Consider the following 16,465-nt stretch of genomic DNA (forward strand, 5'->3'; position numbering starts at 1 on the left):
TTTTTGATCTTTTTATTAAGGATCCACGGATTGGTAGACTGCTTGCATTATGTACATTTACTGATAGTTTATTTTTTTCTATCCTACAAGAGTGCTATAGACAGTGTCACCTATTGACTAAGGAGATTGAAAACTACAAGCAATAAGTATAGCCATAAATTGCTTAGGCTGTCTGGAATTTAAATGGCTTAATATGGCCTTATGTACAATGCAGGACCCCATTCCTTGCATCAATTGTTGCCGAGGCAGGTCCCAATATATTGGTGACATTAAAAAAAATCCATTACTGTATATAAAATGGAAAGAAAGAATAAGTCTTCTAAGAATTAGGCATTACAGCAATGCCCAGCATCAAGAGTAAGACCATTTGGCAAGTCCATTGGAAATAAAATGAAAGTAACAGAAAGGAACAAAGTAGGGGGTTATAATGGAGGCCATTGATGTTACGTGTCTGTCTGTTTCAGCCACAGTAGTGAAGCCACTGACCCGGACGAAGAACAATGACCCTGATGTGACACTCCTCAACTTTCCACACTCTGGTTGGAAGGGGAATGTATTCCAGCCACAGTTGTTTAACTCACATTGCCTCCCTCCTCCACTATCAGCCTCATTTTTCAACTCAGCAACAGGGACACCAACCCTGCATCATCTCTGAGTGTTTTGCTATATACTAGAATCAGTGATTTTTAAAGGCAATAGATTAGCTTAAAGTGTGGGAGATATGTGAAGTGAAGATGAACATGATGGATTAATGAGCAGAGAACAGATAAAGGGAGTGAATCAAGGGAGGGAATACCCTATATACTTAAAACATCAAGAGTTTCAGATGCCTTCTCACACTTAACACCTGATTTATATTCACAGCCGACTGTAAGCAGACATTCACTAGATGATTTTACAGAATAATAAAAGGGTGGAGGTCTTTTTAAACAATTTCACACACAACTCTGTGGCCAGAAAATTTGAACATAACTCATATAGTTCAACCTAAAAGGCAGTCAGGCCACAAAAATCATTGAGCAAGGATCAGAAGAAAGGACAGAATCAAAAAGCAAAGGTTAAAACCAGAAGTCAAAAAGAGAGTCATCAAAAACAAATCATAAACCAAAAATCAGAATGAAAAGGCAGAGCTTTTTCCAGAAACAGTAATCAGAAAATCCAAGAAAATAAAGTTGCTAGGTTTGGTCTCAGATACAAGTTGCTGTTTTTGGGGAATCTTTACACTGGTGCACAGATAACATCACAACCGGTGCACCCCTAGTGTATCATGGCAGAATCCCCATGGAATCGAGTGATGCGAAAGGCAAACATGAAACCAAAATGGTGTCAGAACAGATCAAAATGGAAGCTCTAAGTAAAATTCTAACTGAACAATTAGATTCCTTGGGTATTAAAACTCCCAAAATGACACTGAGATTAATATTCTAGTCTCAGTAAAACTCAAGTAAAATTAAAAAGGAACTCAAATCCTACCACATAATATCTGAGCAATTTCACACTGTGAAGAATAATTTGATATTGCACTGTACCGCTTTTACAGTTGGCTAAATACAGGTAGTCCCCAAGCTACGGACATCCGACCTACGAATTATGAACAGGGCCGCAGCTGCGACACATGCGCCTCAGTAACTGCTGATCTGTTATCTTCGGCCTGGGGACACTGCAAGCAGTGGCTGGACGGAGGCTGGAGGGGGGCGATTTCGCTACTCGTGCAGTGTAGTGTCCCTCAGGCAGCTCCCGGCAACAAGCGGTGACCCGTGGTCCATAGTCACCGGGGCCACAGCTATCACTCATGTGCAGGATGGAGGCTTAAACACCCATCACGCCACCACAGCTACTGCTCCTGACTGGATGCGGGCTGGATGGAGTGGAAGTGGGCGTTTCACTGCCTGCCCACCATGCACGGCTGACCTGTTCGTTCTCGGTGGGCAGCTGGTGATGCTGCAAGCGGTGACCCAGTTGTGGCTGAACGGAGGCCATTGAGGGTGAACGGGGCGGCAGGGGGTAGCATTGTAGTGTGCCTTGGGCGGCTACCTGTTGAATGGGGGCGGTGATGGTCGATTCACATAATAAAATCAGCAATATATGAAAGGACCTGTTCATGTAGTGCATTAAAAACAAACAATAAAATCTAAAAATGAATATGGTAAGAAACAGGACACCAGTGAAGAGAAGCTAGAAATGGAAAAATATGCTCTTTTCTTTGTGTTAGTGAGTAGTCTAGCGGTTGCATTCGGAACTAATTGCAAATGAGAAATAGAAGACTGACTTGAACCCGAACACAATGAATTACGGTAATCTAGTCAAGAGAAGACAAAGGCATGACTGACCATTTCTAGTGAGGAAAAAAATACTTAATTTTAGAGATTAAGTTGAATAAAACAGACTGTACAACGGAACTAACTTGTTCATCGAAACTAACATCACAATCAAAAATTACACCCAGATTTTTAATATTTGGCACAATATATTGTGAGAACTGACCAAGATCAACTGATGACAGAGAGGGAGATTTATTTGGATGACACAACAGAATCCCTGTTTTTTATCATTTAATTGTAGAAAATTATTGACCATCTAGGCCTTTATCTTCTCATAACGCTCACATAGTATAGAATGCTTACAAGGGTTATTAAACTTTATGTGCAGATATAGTTGACAGTCATCAGCATAATAATGAAAAGGGACATTTTATTTATGAATAATGTCCCCAAGTGAGTACAAATATAATAAAAACGAGTTGGCCCAAGGACTGAGCCTTGAGAAGCACCATAACAAACAGTTTCAGTTGATGAATATTCATTTCCAATATTAACCGACATGGTTTTGTTGGTTAAATAGCCCTAGTGTACGCATAGTGTGCACCCACCCTAAAAGAACAGATGCTAAGGAGTATTGTGAGGAGATTCTAAAGGGGAGGCAGCCGTAGGTACAATAAAGCAAGCAAATACCTGAGCTTTTGCTAATCTCTTCTCCAACAGATCGCGCTCCCTCTCAGTCTGCTGTAGCCTCTTGTTGAGCTCCACAATGTCCCCCTTTAGAGATGCCAGGGCTGCAAGATGAAGCTACAAAAAAACAAATATACATTCAGGCTTTTAATGCATTCTCATGCATTGAGAATCCTCTGCTAGAGAAAAAAACACATTGTCATAATATACAGTATAACTAATCAGAAAACTTACAACAGATGAAAGTGACAAATCTATGACATAGAACAGAATGATTTACTGAGAAATCGGCTACCTAATAAAGCTTAGGCTTGGAAGTTCATTTCAACATTTGGAGTCTGGTGTTGATAAGATATATAATAACACACACCAACAAAGTTTACATTAAAAACTGATGTTTATTACTTTAAATCTTTTGACTAACAAAGGCAAAAAACTTTTTCTTTTTAGTTCATTTTTGGCTTTAGGCAAGGATTAAAAAATAAAACAGAATCAGTGACTAGAGCAGTCTGCCAACATACTGTACTTACGCTTATGTTAGGCCACCTGCCCTGGCATTTGCTTTTTAGCCATGGAGCCTTATCTGCCCAACATATTAGTATGGTTGCTTGCTACTTAATGGCTCAGCTACATCTTTTGCTTTATGATGGGCCTGACTGAATTTGCTTTGAGTTCGTAGCTTCAGCAGTTTTATACACTTAGATGCAGCCCTCCAGCTTGTATTGCAGGACGCAGCCCAATTGAAAGCGCATGACTCAGAGCAGTCAGCAAAAACAGACAGAATCAGGAGATGGGATCATCTGACCAAAGCCATGACAGGACCGCCTTCTGCCGAAAATGCTGCACTCTGTTTTTCCCCATGAAAATGTAGAGTCGTATTCCCATTTATTTTTAGCACTTCCTGTGCTGGGTATATTCATTTGCTCAGCTAACAAGTGAATTATTTATGCATGAGGAACCTATAATAAGTCTGGCTGCTGAAAAGGAGGTGGTGTGAGTTGTGGTGGGGGTTGTTGGAGGAATTTTTTTTTTTCTTAAGGTACTCCTTAAAGGTTTTGAGCTGACAATCAACTTCCACTGCGGCACAATAAAGTACAAACTAAATCTGGCACTATAATATTAAATCAATATGGATGGAATTAAAGTCATATAGTGCTCACTCAGGTATAAGCTGTAGCTCCTGGCAGGCTGAAATAGTGTCAGGATCATAACTACCAGTCAGCAACCAAAGTCCATCTCTAGGGGAATGAGCTGAGCACTAAATCACGTCAGTCCAGACCATATCTAATTTATTAATCAGACAGAAGGCACATTCTGTATTCAGTTCTCCTCAAAGTGATCTCTGAAGAGACTCTTTGGCAAAGCAGCAGTGGACTGTTGTACTTTACTGAATGGCAGTTTTTGTTTTTTTAAACTTACTTGACCAAGACTTCACCCTTTTCTTGCATCTTATGAAACAGAAAAAATGATTCACAGTTTAATTAATATAACGGAGAGGAGTATAGTATTACTGGCTACCTATATCCTTTCTTAAAGACAGACTAAGTGTAATGAGATGAGGCAGGGTGCTGCGGTATATATCAAAAACAATATTTGAGCTCACAGGTTTAATAGAATGGAGTAAAAGAGAAGAAAGAAAAATGTCTGAATCACTGTAGATTAACATAGTAAGAAAGATGTCTAGACGAATAGTGATTAGAGAGTGCTGAAGGTGGCAAAATCAAGTGTTATATCCATCCATCCATTATCCAACTTGCTATTCCCTAACTACAGGGTCATGGGGGTCTGCTGGAGCCAATCCCAGCCAACACAGGGCGCAAGGCAGGAAACAATCCCCGGGCAGGGCACACACACCCACACCCACACACCAAGCACACACTAGGGACAATTTAGAATCGCCAATGCACCTAACCTGCATGTCTTTGGACTGTGGGAGGAAACACACGCAGACACAGGGGCGCCCAAGTGTTGTTTTCAAAGTGTATTACAATTGAATTTATTTTTGTATATCACTCTTCACTGAGTACAGCCTCAGAGCACAGTAATAAATTTAAAGATAAAATACAAATTAAACATTTTAGAAATTTCATAATGTATACACCTAAAACTATTAATTAGGCTAAACACACAGGAAAACAAAATTGGTTAACATAAATCGATCCTAACAATATTATGTACTTTAATATTACTGTTGAGATATCGCCAGTAGCATCCCTGGAGAAAATAAACCTCTGAGGTCTACGGTTGGTTTTAAAAAAATTGTGACCAAGTTCCAAAGACATAGGCCAACTGGACAGCTAACCCCACCCAGGCCTATAAAATAAAGAGTACTTTCCACTAGTAACATTATAATTACAACAGAAAAGATACTCTGTAGGACTATGTGCACAGAATAGTCAATCAAAGTGCAGTCCTGGAATATAGGGCATCTGCTACACCGATAGGCTAAGGACACTGAATGTCTTTTGGAACAAAAAAATCTGTTGGGAATACGCTAGGCATTTAAATTCTCAGAAAGCACTTCAAATTTACTTTTTAAAGTTAATTAAGGACTTAAGGATATCTGATAAAAGAAAAAAGAGCATAAATGATAGAAAAGAAACTGTATTTCTTCACATAAATGATTAACAGAATCTGAAACCAACTACTGAGCAATGCAACTGAGGTGACTACCTTAGCAGAATTGAAAAGAATGAAATAATGGGACTACTGAGTTAATAATTAGTAAAAATGGTGAAATTAATGTGGGCTGCCAATCCATGTCTGACCTGCCCTGTTGTTTGACCATTTTATGAGAAATTATAAGCATCTATCCATTTAATAATGCTTAGAGATCGGAAGAGACAATGCAGCAAATCTCTACCACGTGTTTTAAATTTCTTGCTTTGCTCTCTTTCTCCACCAGTCCTGTCTTCATAATTACTTTACCTAGTTTTCTCTCTAATTTTTTAAATTGCCACTGTGTTCATTTTTCTTTATCTCATGTTCTTCTCATCAGCTTTTGTAGTTTATAAGTGGCAGGTATATGTGCTGAATGGTGACTGCAATTTACTTTGCCAGTACTGTTTAAATACACCATAATGTTCATCGTCGATTTATCCTTACTTTAGAAATGAAGAATATCCAAAAACAATGGCTTAATAAATAAAAACACTGCTATTTTTCTAGTTTATCAAAAAATTAATGTCCAAAATACAGTACAAAGTACAATACAAAGATAATCAACTAATCCAAAATAAAATTATATCTATGTTTTTTATTGTAAGACAGAAAAAACTAGAACATTTTATATCATTTTAACAATTAAGACTGGCAGCATAGTACTAGACTTCGATTAGGATAGACTTTAATACTTTAGTACTGCAGTCTCTAGACCACTTTGACTTGAGGATGCCATATTGCATGACTAGAAATCACATGAGATGACAGATTGCACAAGCTCGTCATGACGCCTCATCATGGTTTTAGATTTTCTATTGCCCTAAAAAAGTACTGCAAGGTCAACACATTTTGGTAGCCAATCATTCTCTTTTGTATACAGTGTCCTCGAATGACAAAGACAAGAATTCAAATAGACATTTAGGCTGGATCCAACTGTCCACAAGACTATCATCTCTTTGGAAAGTTCCGAACTCTGGTTTTCCTTTATTTCTTGTACAGTAGACTTGATTGGGGGACTTCCCTGTTTATGGGCATTGTATGCATTGTACTTCTTGCTAAGCCTACAATAACTGTCAATGTCTGTACATACAGTTCTGTGTCTAAGTCACTAAATGTCTGTTGTGCTCTATCAACCCCCAACCTGGAGTTGGGGCAATGAAAATCGACCTCCCTCCCACCTCCCAATTCTTCTATCGTGGAACTTAAAACATTAAAGTAGAACCCCCTGCTCTTCAATTCCAGTGCCACAAATTTTATAGGAGAGATGTCAAACTTACAAAGTGGTGCTTGAATTTCTAGTGGGGAAGCCTAGAAAATTGTGTTGCATATATATATATATATATATATATTGTGGACTAAGCCCTGGACACAGATAGGCAGACATGTTGTAAAACACCCCCACACATTTATTTACAGTTCCTACTATTTACAAGTCCAATAAGTGCCACACAAACCCCAAGACTTCCCCAAAGTCCAGGTCTCTCACACACTCTGCCTTTCTCCTTCTTCGAGCCACCTCCACTCTCTCTTCTCCTGCTTCGTCCTCTCCTCACCCGACTCCAGCCTCGAATGAAGGGAGGCGGCCCCTTTTATCCACACCTGGATGTACCCCAGGTGCTTCCTGGCAATCTCCCGCCGACACGTCCCAGTGTGGCGGAAGTGCCGACTGTATCCCCGGAAGCACTCCGGGTGTCCCTGATCCTCTTTCCCCCAGCACTTCCTGGTGTGGCGGAAATGCTGAGGTCCAGGGCTCCAAAGGCATGGGGGCGCCCCCTGGTGGCTTCAAAGCTCTGTACCCGTGGTTCCCATAGCAATCTGAGTGGCTGCCCCCACGTGGTCTGAGATGGGCGCACACCCTCTTCCGTTCCTCCAAGGCGTCCCGGCCAGGTCGTCGGCCCAGGCATCCCTAACAATATATATTGTGAGCTGGAGGGCTGATCGCACCCCAAATAGAGACAGACGCCCCTGGGAAAACCACAAACCCTGAAACACTGACTACACAATGCTCCTTATCCTTGCACTATAACGCGTAATACAAGTCTCACGCGGTACTCCGCTGACTTATAAGCCTTGCGCAGCGCCTGTCAGTTTTGGAATTGATTGTTTGCTTTTATCTCTCTCTGCTCCTAGCGGAATTATCATCTCTGACTTGTCATGGAGCACGTTTAAGCTCATGTGTTTGTGGTGTCAGAATAAAAATCCTTCTTTTTTTCCACGACCTTCTGTGTCTCTGTGCAAATCTGTGACCCAAGCGTGACAATATATATATCCATCCATCCATTTTCTAACCCGCTGAATCCGAATACAGGGTCACGGGGGTCTGCTGGAGCCAATCCCGGCCAACACAGGGCACAAGGCAGGAACCAATCCTGGGCAGGGTGCCAACCCACCGCAGATATATATATATATATATATATATATATATATATATATATATATTTATATATATATATATACAGTATATATATATACATATATAACATCACATTAAAGTTCGATAAATTCTGAAAAGAATGATATCAAACATATATATGTAGGTTTTAAAATAAGCCCGATTTAAAGCATGACAAAAAACGTGACATAAAAACGTCACATAAAATCGTTGCACAAAATCGTTGCACTTTTAGGCTTAGGATTTTATATATTGAGAGTATATATATATATATATATTTGTAACATTCATTCAAAAAGTGGAATGTCTCAAAGTTTATGTTTGTTCACCATTCAATCATTTATTTAAAAAAATTTTAAGTTGATCAGTTTTAATTAAATAAAAAGAAAAGATAACAGCACTCATTGTACTGATGCAAAACAATAGTAAGGATGTTTTTAAGAAGTCTAGGGACTTGGAGATAATGACGCTGCTGATAAATCAATAAAGAGTTAGAACCTGGAAGAATAAACTGTGCACCAAAATCCTAAAGGTTAAACAAAACTTGGTAAAGAGACATACCTAAATTGTTCTTTAAGGTTCAGAAAAATTGCAGAGTGCAAAACCTTAAACAGGAAGCAGAAGTCATCCATTGCCAAAAGTTCATTAACCCTGGATTCAAAATACAGGGCAGCTACACATGTTTGAGAAATATCCACAAAACTGGATAGCAGCGGCAATGATGACATAACATAAACAAAAATTCTAAAAATGGGGACACTCACGTAAAAACAAAATGCTGGCCAGTAACAATAGAATTATAATGTAATTATGTTTTTACAAGGTTCTAGCCAAATTAAAAGTAAAATAATAAATAAAATAATTCAATTCTGCATTGTATCAGACTCCTAATTACACTACAAACATGCTGTTAAATGCAAAATTGAATGTGAAATAAAGTAAAAATCTATTCTTCATAACACTCATCACCCACAGCTCTCAAACTTGTGCCATAGAAGAAAAGATGGTGAGGCCAGTTCACCAAACCAATACCCATAGATAAAGCTAACACCAAATGACATATTTCCTGTAATCTACAATATAATAAAGGTGTTTGTGTGTGTATGTCCAGTAACTGTGAGCCATCTGATTGGTCAGTTTGGCTTTGGTGATGTAATTAAAAGAGGTAGTGCGAGTGAGAGACACACGATGAGGAGTAAAGGTGTAGGGAGCACAATGACAGTTGCCTTCAAAGACAGTAAATATAAAAGTAGGAATGAGGAGAGCACAGTACCTCAAAATGTCTGTCTGAGTCTCAGAAGCAGGTTTTAGGTGAATGTGCTTGAGAGAAAGAGAGAGTGCCATACAAGGGAGAGCCAGACACATGAGGATACTGAAGAAAGGCACTGAAAGTATATAGGGGGGCGGCATGGTGGCGCAGTGGTAGCGCTGCTGCCTCACAGTTAGGGAACCTGGGTTCGCTTCCCGGGTCTTCCCTGCGTGGAGTTTTCATGTTCTCCCCATGTCTCCGTGGGTTTCTTCCGGGCGCTCCGGTTTCCTCCCACAGTCCAAAGACATGCTGGTTAGGTGGATTGGCGATTCTAAATTGGCCCTGGTGTGTGCTTGGTTTGTGGGTGTGTTTGTGTGTGTCCTGCGGTGGGTTGGCACTCTGCCCAGGATTGGTTCCTGCCTTGTGCCCTGTGTTGGCTGGGATTGGCTCCAGCAGACCCCCGTGACCCTGTGTTCGGATTCAGCGGGTTGGAAAATGGATGGATGGATGGAAGTATATAGGGGGCAACAAATAGCAAATATTTTAAATGTATTCTGTTAACGTGACTAGCATATAACCAGAGAAAAAGTAAAAAGCCCATTTTTAGATGAGCTCACTGGATGCTTTGTTAATCTACTAATCTACTATGCAGATTAACTCCAGGTGAATTAAATTATAGAATGAAGACAGGCAATTTGTCAAAGTGATTAATTCAGAGTTCATCCATTGGGAAGAAATCAGTAGTGTAGCAGCCATTGTCCCCAAGCAGATGAACTTACAGTGATGCACAGAGAGATCAAAACCAGAGAATTTGAACACCAAGGTGAACAAAATTAAAAAATGTTCCTCTTTCTGGATGGCAATAGGGACATCAATTATATTGAAAAAGAGCTTGTTAAATCAGTAGTCTCCTGCTAGGAATTGAATGTATGGTTTAATTTAACAAGATGTAACAAAGCCCTGAGCTCACATGGCAGCATAAGTAGAAAACAAATGCATGCATTGGGGAAAGAAGCAGACCTGTTCTGTATATCTGGAAATCAATATTCAATATTAGAAGTGGTCAAACCAGGGATGAACAATTGGCAAATCAATGTGGAATATCTGCTTCTATGCTTTTGGATACCAGAAGTTATCTGATTTTTTTTTTAAAGAAGTTATTAAAGAGGGAATTTAAGTAGTATAACCCTCATCCACAACACAAGCAGCTTAAAGATAAAGATAATTTAATCAGCACTAATGTACATAATAAAACGGAGTTAGTCATTCAGATATCAATATACTTAATTAAACTACAATAATAAAGTGATTATCATTGATTTCAATGAACACAATTTAAAAAGTACACATTTGGGAGTTACAATTCTTCTTACAGAGATGAAAGATTGTTACTAGGATAAAAACTATATATATATCTACACAATAGTCTGTGAAACAAAAAAGAAGAAGAATGGAATAAAATCTTTAAAAAGCAACAAGCCATAGTGCAGGCCTAAAGTCTGAAGATAATTCAACACATCACAGGAAACAAAAATGATTTTGGCTCAGCGGGTATGATCAATATACTCGTCACACATACGTAAATGCCTTTCATCAACCCAACTTTACAAATAGTAGAGAACTGTAAAAGAAAATTGTAACAAAAATCAATTCCACAAACTGTTTCCCATTTGTTATATTTGAGAAGATTCTTTAAGCAACATTATCCACATTAAGGGAACCAATTCAGACGAGGTTCAGCATTTTGTTGGAATGGTTAGAGCTCCAGTGTAACATCTACAGTGAAGCTGAATTCCTGCCTGCTCACTCTCTGTGTGGGGTCTGCATGGGCTTTCATGCCACATCCTTAATATGAGCATGTTAGGTTGATTGGGATCTCTTATGCCAAGATACATTGGGGTCTAACCTTAAACTGGGGTGAAGTGTGTTTAGAAAATAGAATATGGATTAAAAATATGACAGGACATGGCAAAAGATGATTAATCAAACTCCTTTTTTATTGTTTGAGAAGCTACAGCATTATTCAGCTTTTTTAGGCATATTAACAAAGCGAGGCAACTAACCGTGGGCCTACTTTTTGATAACATATTTATAAATGCAGTTTGACAAGATTTCATAGTCAGCCAAATTTGAAATTCTTCAAAATAATTAATAACTGTATATATTTTATACTTCTAGCTTCCCCTTGGGGAGATACAGAACAGTGCCTCAGCTCTGAGTGGCAGCTGTCAAATCCCCCCTTCTCTTATCCTCCATGCCCATACTGCATTCTGTTATATCCTATTCAAGGAATGTATAAAGGTAGTTTCTGATTTCTGAATTTAAGGTGTCCCAGGAGTCCAAAAGCTAGAGGTCACTAGTGCGATTTAACCTGAAGTTGAACACATTCATACTACTTGCAAGTCAAAATGTTCTAAAATTTATTAGTCTTAAAATAAAATGTTCTTGTTACACCTGCACTCTCTAAGCCAGGTATCTCAGTATGTTGTATATTGTCTGTGTGAGCCGAATTCAGAAATAGCCAATAAAAATGTTCACTCACAGGAGATGCAAACATTTCTTCCCTGCCACCCCAATATTGTACACTTATTTGCAAGCAGTAAGCATTATAAAAGCCATTTCATATAAAAATTAAAAACAGATTAAAAAATACACTAGATTCACTTCACATCCATGCAAGTGAAACTGATAAATTACCTAATCAGAAGCAAATTAATAACCATCAACTGGGGACGTGTGAAGTGCAGCAATCGCTTTTAAAATGCAAATGTTGGTACAAAAACAACAAAGAAGCTGTTCAAACTGAGAGAGCTCCAGCATACCCTGCCTCACTCTCAACACAAAGAGTTAGATGCAAAGGCAGAAAATAAGAAAGCTGATTATTTGAAGCCATATATTCTGGTCACACTGTGCTATTGAAGCTTGGACTTGTTTCATTTTCAGAACACCAAGTCAAAGGTCAGATTTAATATTAAAAATTAGGGATATAAATGTTAGGAAAAAATATACAGTAGTTACAGAAACACAATTCAGCTACTAATTCTTTTAATTAGTTTGCTTTTTAAATTGTTGTTTCACAGCTCTAACACTATTACTGACTGAAATGTAGTTGGCTGAAATATGTGTTTATAAAAGCTCCACCATGAAATTCCTACAGTAGTGCAGCAAAATGATTATGGATGAAATGTCAGTCGTGTAAGTCTGTGCTTTATCTGTGCTCTATAATGGTCTGGCGCCCCATCTCTGGCTCCTACAAGGCATCCTTTGCTCCCTGTCGCATAGAATTGGACAGGGGAGTACTAAGTTAAATTAATCAATGGATAAATCATTCTAAAATCCATTCCACAAATACATTAAATAGAGCATGTACTCTGCATTCATTTAAATGCATTCATTCCATTGCAAACCCTGTTTATTATTTTATATACAGTGCATTTGTCACAAATAGCCCTGAATGGGATTATAGTCCATTGCTGCAAATTTTTTACAGAGACTAACTCACCCATCTTTGGGATGTGAGAGGAAACCAAAATACGAAGCATCATTTAAAAGAGTGTAAATGTCACATATTTTCTGACCTGGCACCTGGAGTTATGATGGAACTACTGCACCAGCGTGGATCCCAGAAATCACTATTATCACACAAAAGTATGTATTTTTTTTAAATTAGGCGCATATTAGGATAATGTTTACTATACTGTTTTCTGTTGTGTTTGGCTTGATTTACAGAGATGTTCATAAATATAGCATTTGTGCTTTTTCTTTCACAGGTAAAATAATTTTTGAGCTGTGTGGCATGTATTGTGGTTGTTCTGGTAGTTCGATGCCTGTATTGACCACACAAAAGTATGTATTTTTTTAAATTAGGTGCATATTAGGTGTCACGTTTGGGTCACAGAAACGCAGGAGGTTGGAGACAGGAACTTTATTCAAACACTGCAAATGAACATTTGTCTCTTTTTCAGAAGTTTAAAAGTACTCTCCATGACAAGACAGAGATAACAGAGAGAGAGAGAAAGAAGCAAATAATCAATTCCATTACTGACAGGTGCTGTACATGCTTTTAAGTATGCGGAGTACCGCGCGAGAGGTTTATCATGCGACAGAGCGCGAATAAGTGAAGGAGCAATGTTAAGGTAGTCTTTCAACATTTTTCAGGGGTTTTACCAGGAACGTCTGTATTCTCTGAGGGTGCGATCAGCCCCCCAGCTCACATAGGATAATGTTTATTATGCTATTTTCTGCTATGTGTTTGACTTGATTTACAGAGATGTTTATTAATACAGTGTGTTTGCATTTTCTGTCACAGGTAGAATAATTTTGGAGCCGTTTGACATGTACTGTGGTTGTTCTGGTAGTACAATGCCTGTATTGACAACTATAATGGGTATCATGTTGACTGTAATCTCACAGATGCATTTAAGACAAACAAAATATTAGGTATATTAATCCATGTCACTTGGTGCATGCATATGCTCAGCCTCATCTGCAGAAAACAGTAAAAAGAAAAGGGTGGTTGCTAGGGAAGGAAAAGGAACATACTTCCTGTATTGTGTATTTTGTGGCAGAAAAAAAAGAAATACTACTATGCTTGATGATACATTTTCATGTGACTACATGCAGAAAAAAGAGACTGAATAGTTATCAGATTGCTGTGCAACTGAAGCAGAAGTGGTAAGGGAGACAGCTGGAAGGGTGCTTCATGTGGTATCTGGACAAAGGAAGGAGGACAAGGAAACCTAATGGTGGTGTGATGGGGAAGTACAGGAAAGTACACAGAGGATGAGGTTGGCAGAGAAGAAGTGGGATAATCAGAGAGATGAAGAAAATAGATAGGAGTACAAGGAGATAAGACATAAAGTAAAGAGAGAGGTGGCAAAGGCTAAAGGTAAGGCATGTGATGAGTTGCATGGAAGGCTAGCCACTAAGAAAAAGGACCTGTACCAATTGGCTAGGCAGAAGGACCGAGCTGGGAAAGATGAGCAGCAGGTTGGAGTAATAAAGAACAATGATGGAAACATACTCACAAGCGAGGACTGTATGTTGAGTAGATGAGTAGATGGAAAGAGTACTTTGAGAGGTTGATGAATGAAGAACATGAGAGAGAGAGAGAGAGAGAGAAGGTTGGATGATGGGAGATAGTGAACCAGAAAGTGCAACGGATTAGGAAGGAGAAAATAAGGACAGCTATAAAGAGGATGAAGAATGGCAAGGCTGTTGGTCCAGATGAGGAGGCCCTTAGGAGGGAGAGATGGCAGTGGAGTTTTTAACGAGATTGTTTAATGCAATCTTGGAAAGTGAGAGGATGCCTGAGGAGTGGAGAAGAAGTGTACTGGTAAAGATTTTTAAGAATAAGGGGGATGTGCAGAGCTGTAATAACTATAGAGGGATAGAAAGAGTAGTGGAAGCTACAAGGGAGGTGATGATTAGTGAGCAGTAGTATGGTTTCATACCATGAGAGAGCACCACATATGCAATGTTTGCTCTGAAGGTGATGGAGAAGTATATAGAAGGCCAGAAGGAGTTGCATTGTGTCTTTATGGACTTGGAGAAAGCATATGACAGGGTGCCTCGAGAGGAGTTGTGGTATTGTATGAGGAAGTCAGGAATGGCAAAGAAGTATGTAAGACATTAGAGAGTCAGTGTAGGCTGGACAGTTTGGAGACAAAGTCAGAGAGGCGAGATTGCGTTGGTTTGGAAATGTGCAGAGGAGAGATGCTGGGTATATTGGGAGAAGGATGCTAAGGATAGAACTGCCAGGCAAGAGGAAAAGAGGAAGGCCTAAGAGAAGCTTTTTTGATGTGATGAAATAGGACATGATGGTGGTTTGTGTGACAGAGCAAGATACAGAGGACAGGAAGATATGGAAACAGATGATCCTCTGTGATGACCCTTAATGGATGCAGCTGAAAGACGAAGACTACGTGGAAAAAAAACAGCATGTCACGTATTTTTAAAAACTTAATGCACTCCTCTGTGGTGGTATGACTGAGGGTTATAGAATATAATTGATTTTACTTCTGTGCCAAGGATAACCTACATTTTGCATCTGTGGAAAATACACAGAAAAATGCAGAAATGTGTCAGCTTTATTCACTAAAATTATAGTGAAGTTCCGTTATACTGACAGATTTGTATTTTGAACACTTAGTTTATGTATTTGAAACTAATTGAAGTTAACATTGATGAGACATTGAGGAGAGTGCAAACATAGAATGTATACAATATTCAAATATTTCATTTTCCTACCTGCCACATCAGATCAATCTCTAAAGATTTCTTAAAAACGCCCTTGCTCCAAATTGGAAGTTTAAAATGTGCAGCGATGTATTGTAACAAAATAAAATATGTATGAGAGTTCAAACAGAGCCATGTCGATAACCTAGTAAATGTCATGTTACAATACTGTAGTCCTCCTCCTATAGAGGAGTAAGTGAACTACAAAAGCAATAATTGAAGGAAAAAAATGTAAATATTGATGGTGGTTTCACACCTTAACAACATAGAACATAAGAAATTTGACAAACAAGTGGAAGAAGTTCAGTCCATCCAGCCAATTTATTTAGCCAATCGCTAAACTGTTTCAATATCTCATCTAGATACTTCTTAAAGGGTGTCAAGGTTTTTAAATCAACTTCTATTGGTATTTGTTCCAGTTGCCCACAACTCTTTTTATAAAGTAGTGCTTCCTGGCTGCTATTTTAAATATATTTTAAATCCATATTGACTCCTACTGAAAAATAGGAACCCAATTTCCAGCCTACTGAAGGGCTCACCAGGGCTTACTTCACCTCATCAGCCCTGTGGTGGGTGAAATTATTCACTGGTCAACAACTACTGGCTCTTAGAGAAAAACAAAAAACTAAAGACACCAGAAAAGAATAGCTTAAAAACAAAAAATACAGAATGAGCAGAAGCCCAAATCTAAAGGCAGACTAAACCAGAATACCACTAAAGAACTGTGAGCAGCAATGAGGTTTTTGTTTCAACAACTACATCAGCCTTGACAGCTTCATTTGTAATCAGACTGTATTGCTAATCACCTCGGTACCTGTGCACACTGAGAACACATGAATATGCAAAGGACGGCAAAGGAAATGATCCTGAGCTGCAACCATACAACTGAGGAATAGCCAAATGAGTGTCTTAATTACCTAAATACCAGAGAAAGATAACAGGTAAACAGTAAAAGAGCAATTAAAAAAACAGCCTTAC

The 16,465-nt window shown here is 38.8% G+C and overlaps 1 protein-coding gene across 2 annotated transcripts in view; it reads right to left on the reverse strand.

The window, feature by feature from the left end:
- The window catches only part of mcc (MCC regulator of WNT signaling pathway), a 570,331-nt gene that overhangs the window by 276,170 nt on the left and 277,696 nt on the right, over positions 1–16,465 (reverse strand). For both annotated transcript variants that reach the window (XM_039758932.1, XM_039758933.1), the window contains one exon: positions 2,952–3,065. In XM_039758932.1, the coding sequence (XP_039614866.1) occupies positions 2,952–3,065 (114 nt within the window). The remainder of the gene's footprint in view (positions 1–2,951; positions 3,066–16,465) is intronic.

Source organism: Polypterus senegalus, chromosome 7 (assembly GCF_016835505.1).
Source record: "Polypterus senegalus isolate Bchr_013 chromosome 7, ASM1683550v1, whole genome shotgun sequence".
Classification (NCBI taxonomy): Eukaryota; Metazoa; Chordata; class Cladistia; order Polypteriformes; family Polypteridae; genus Polypterus; species Polypterus senegalus.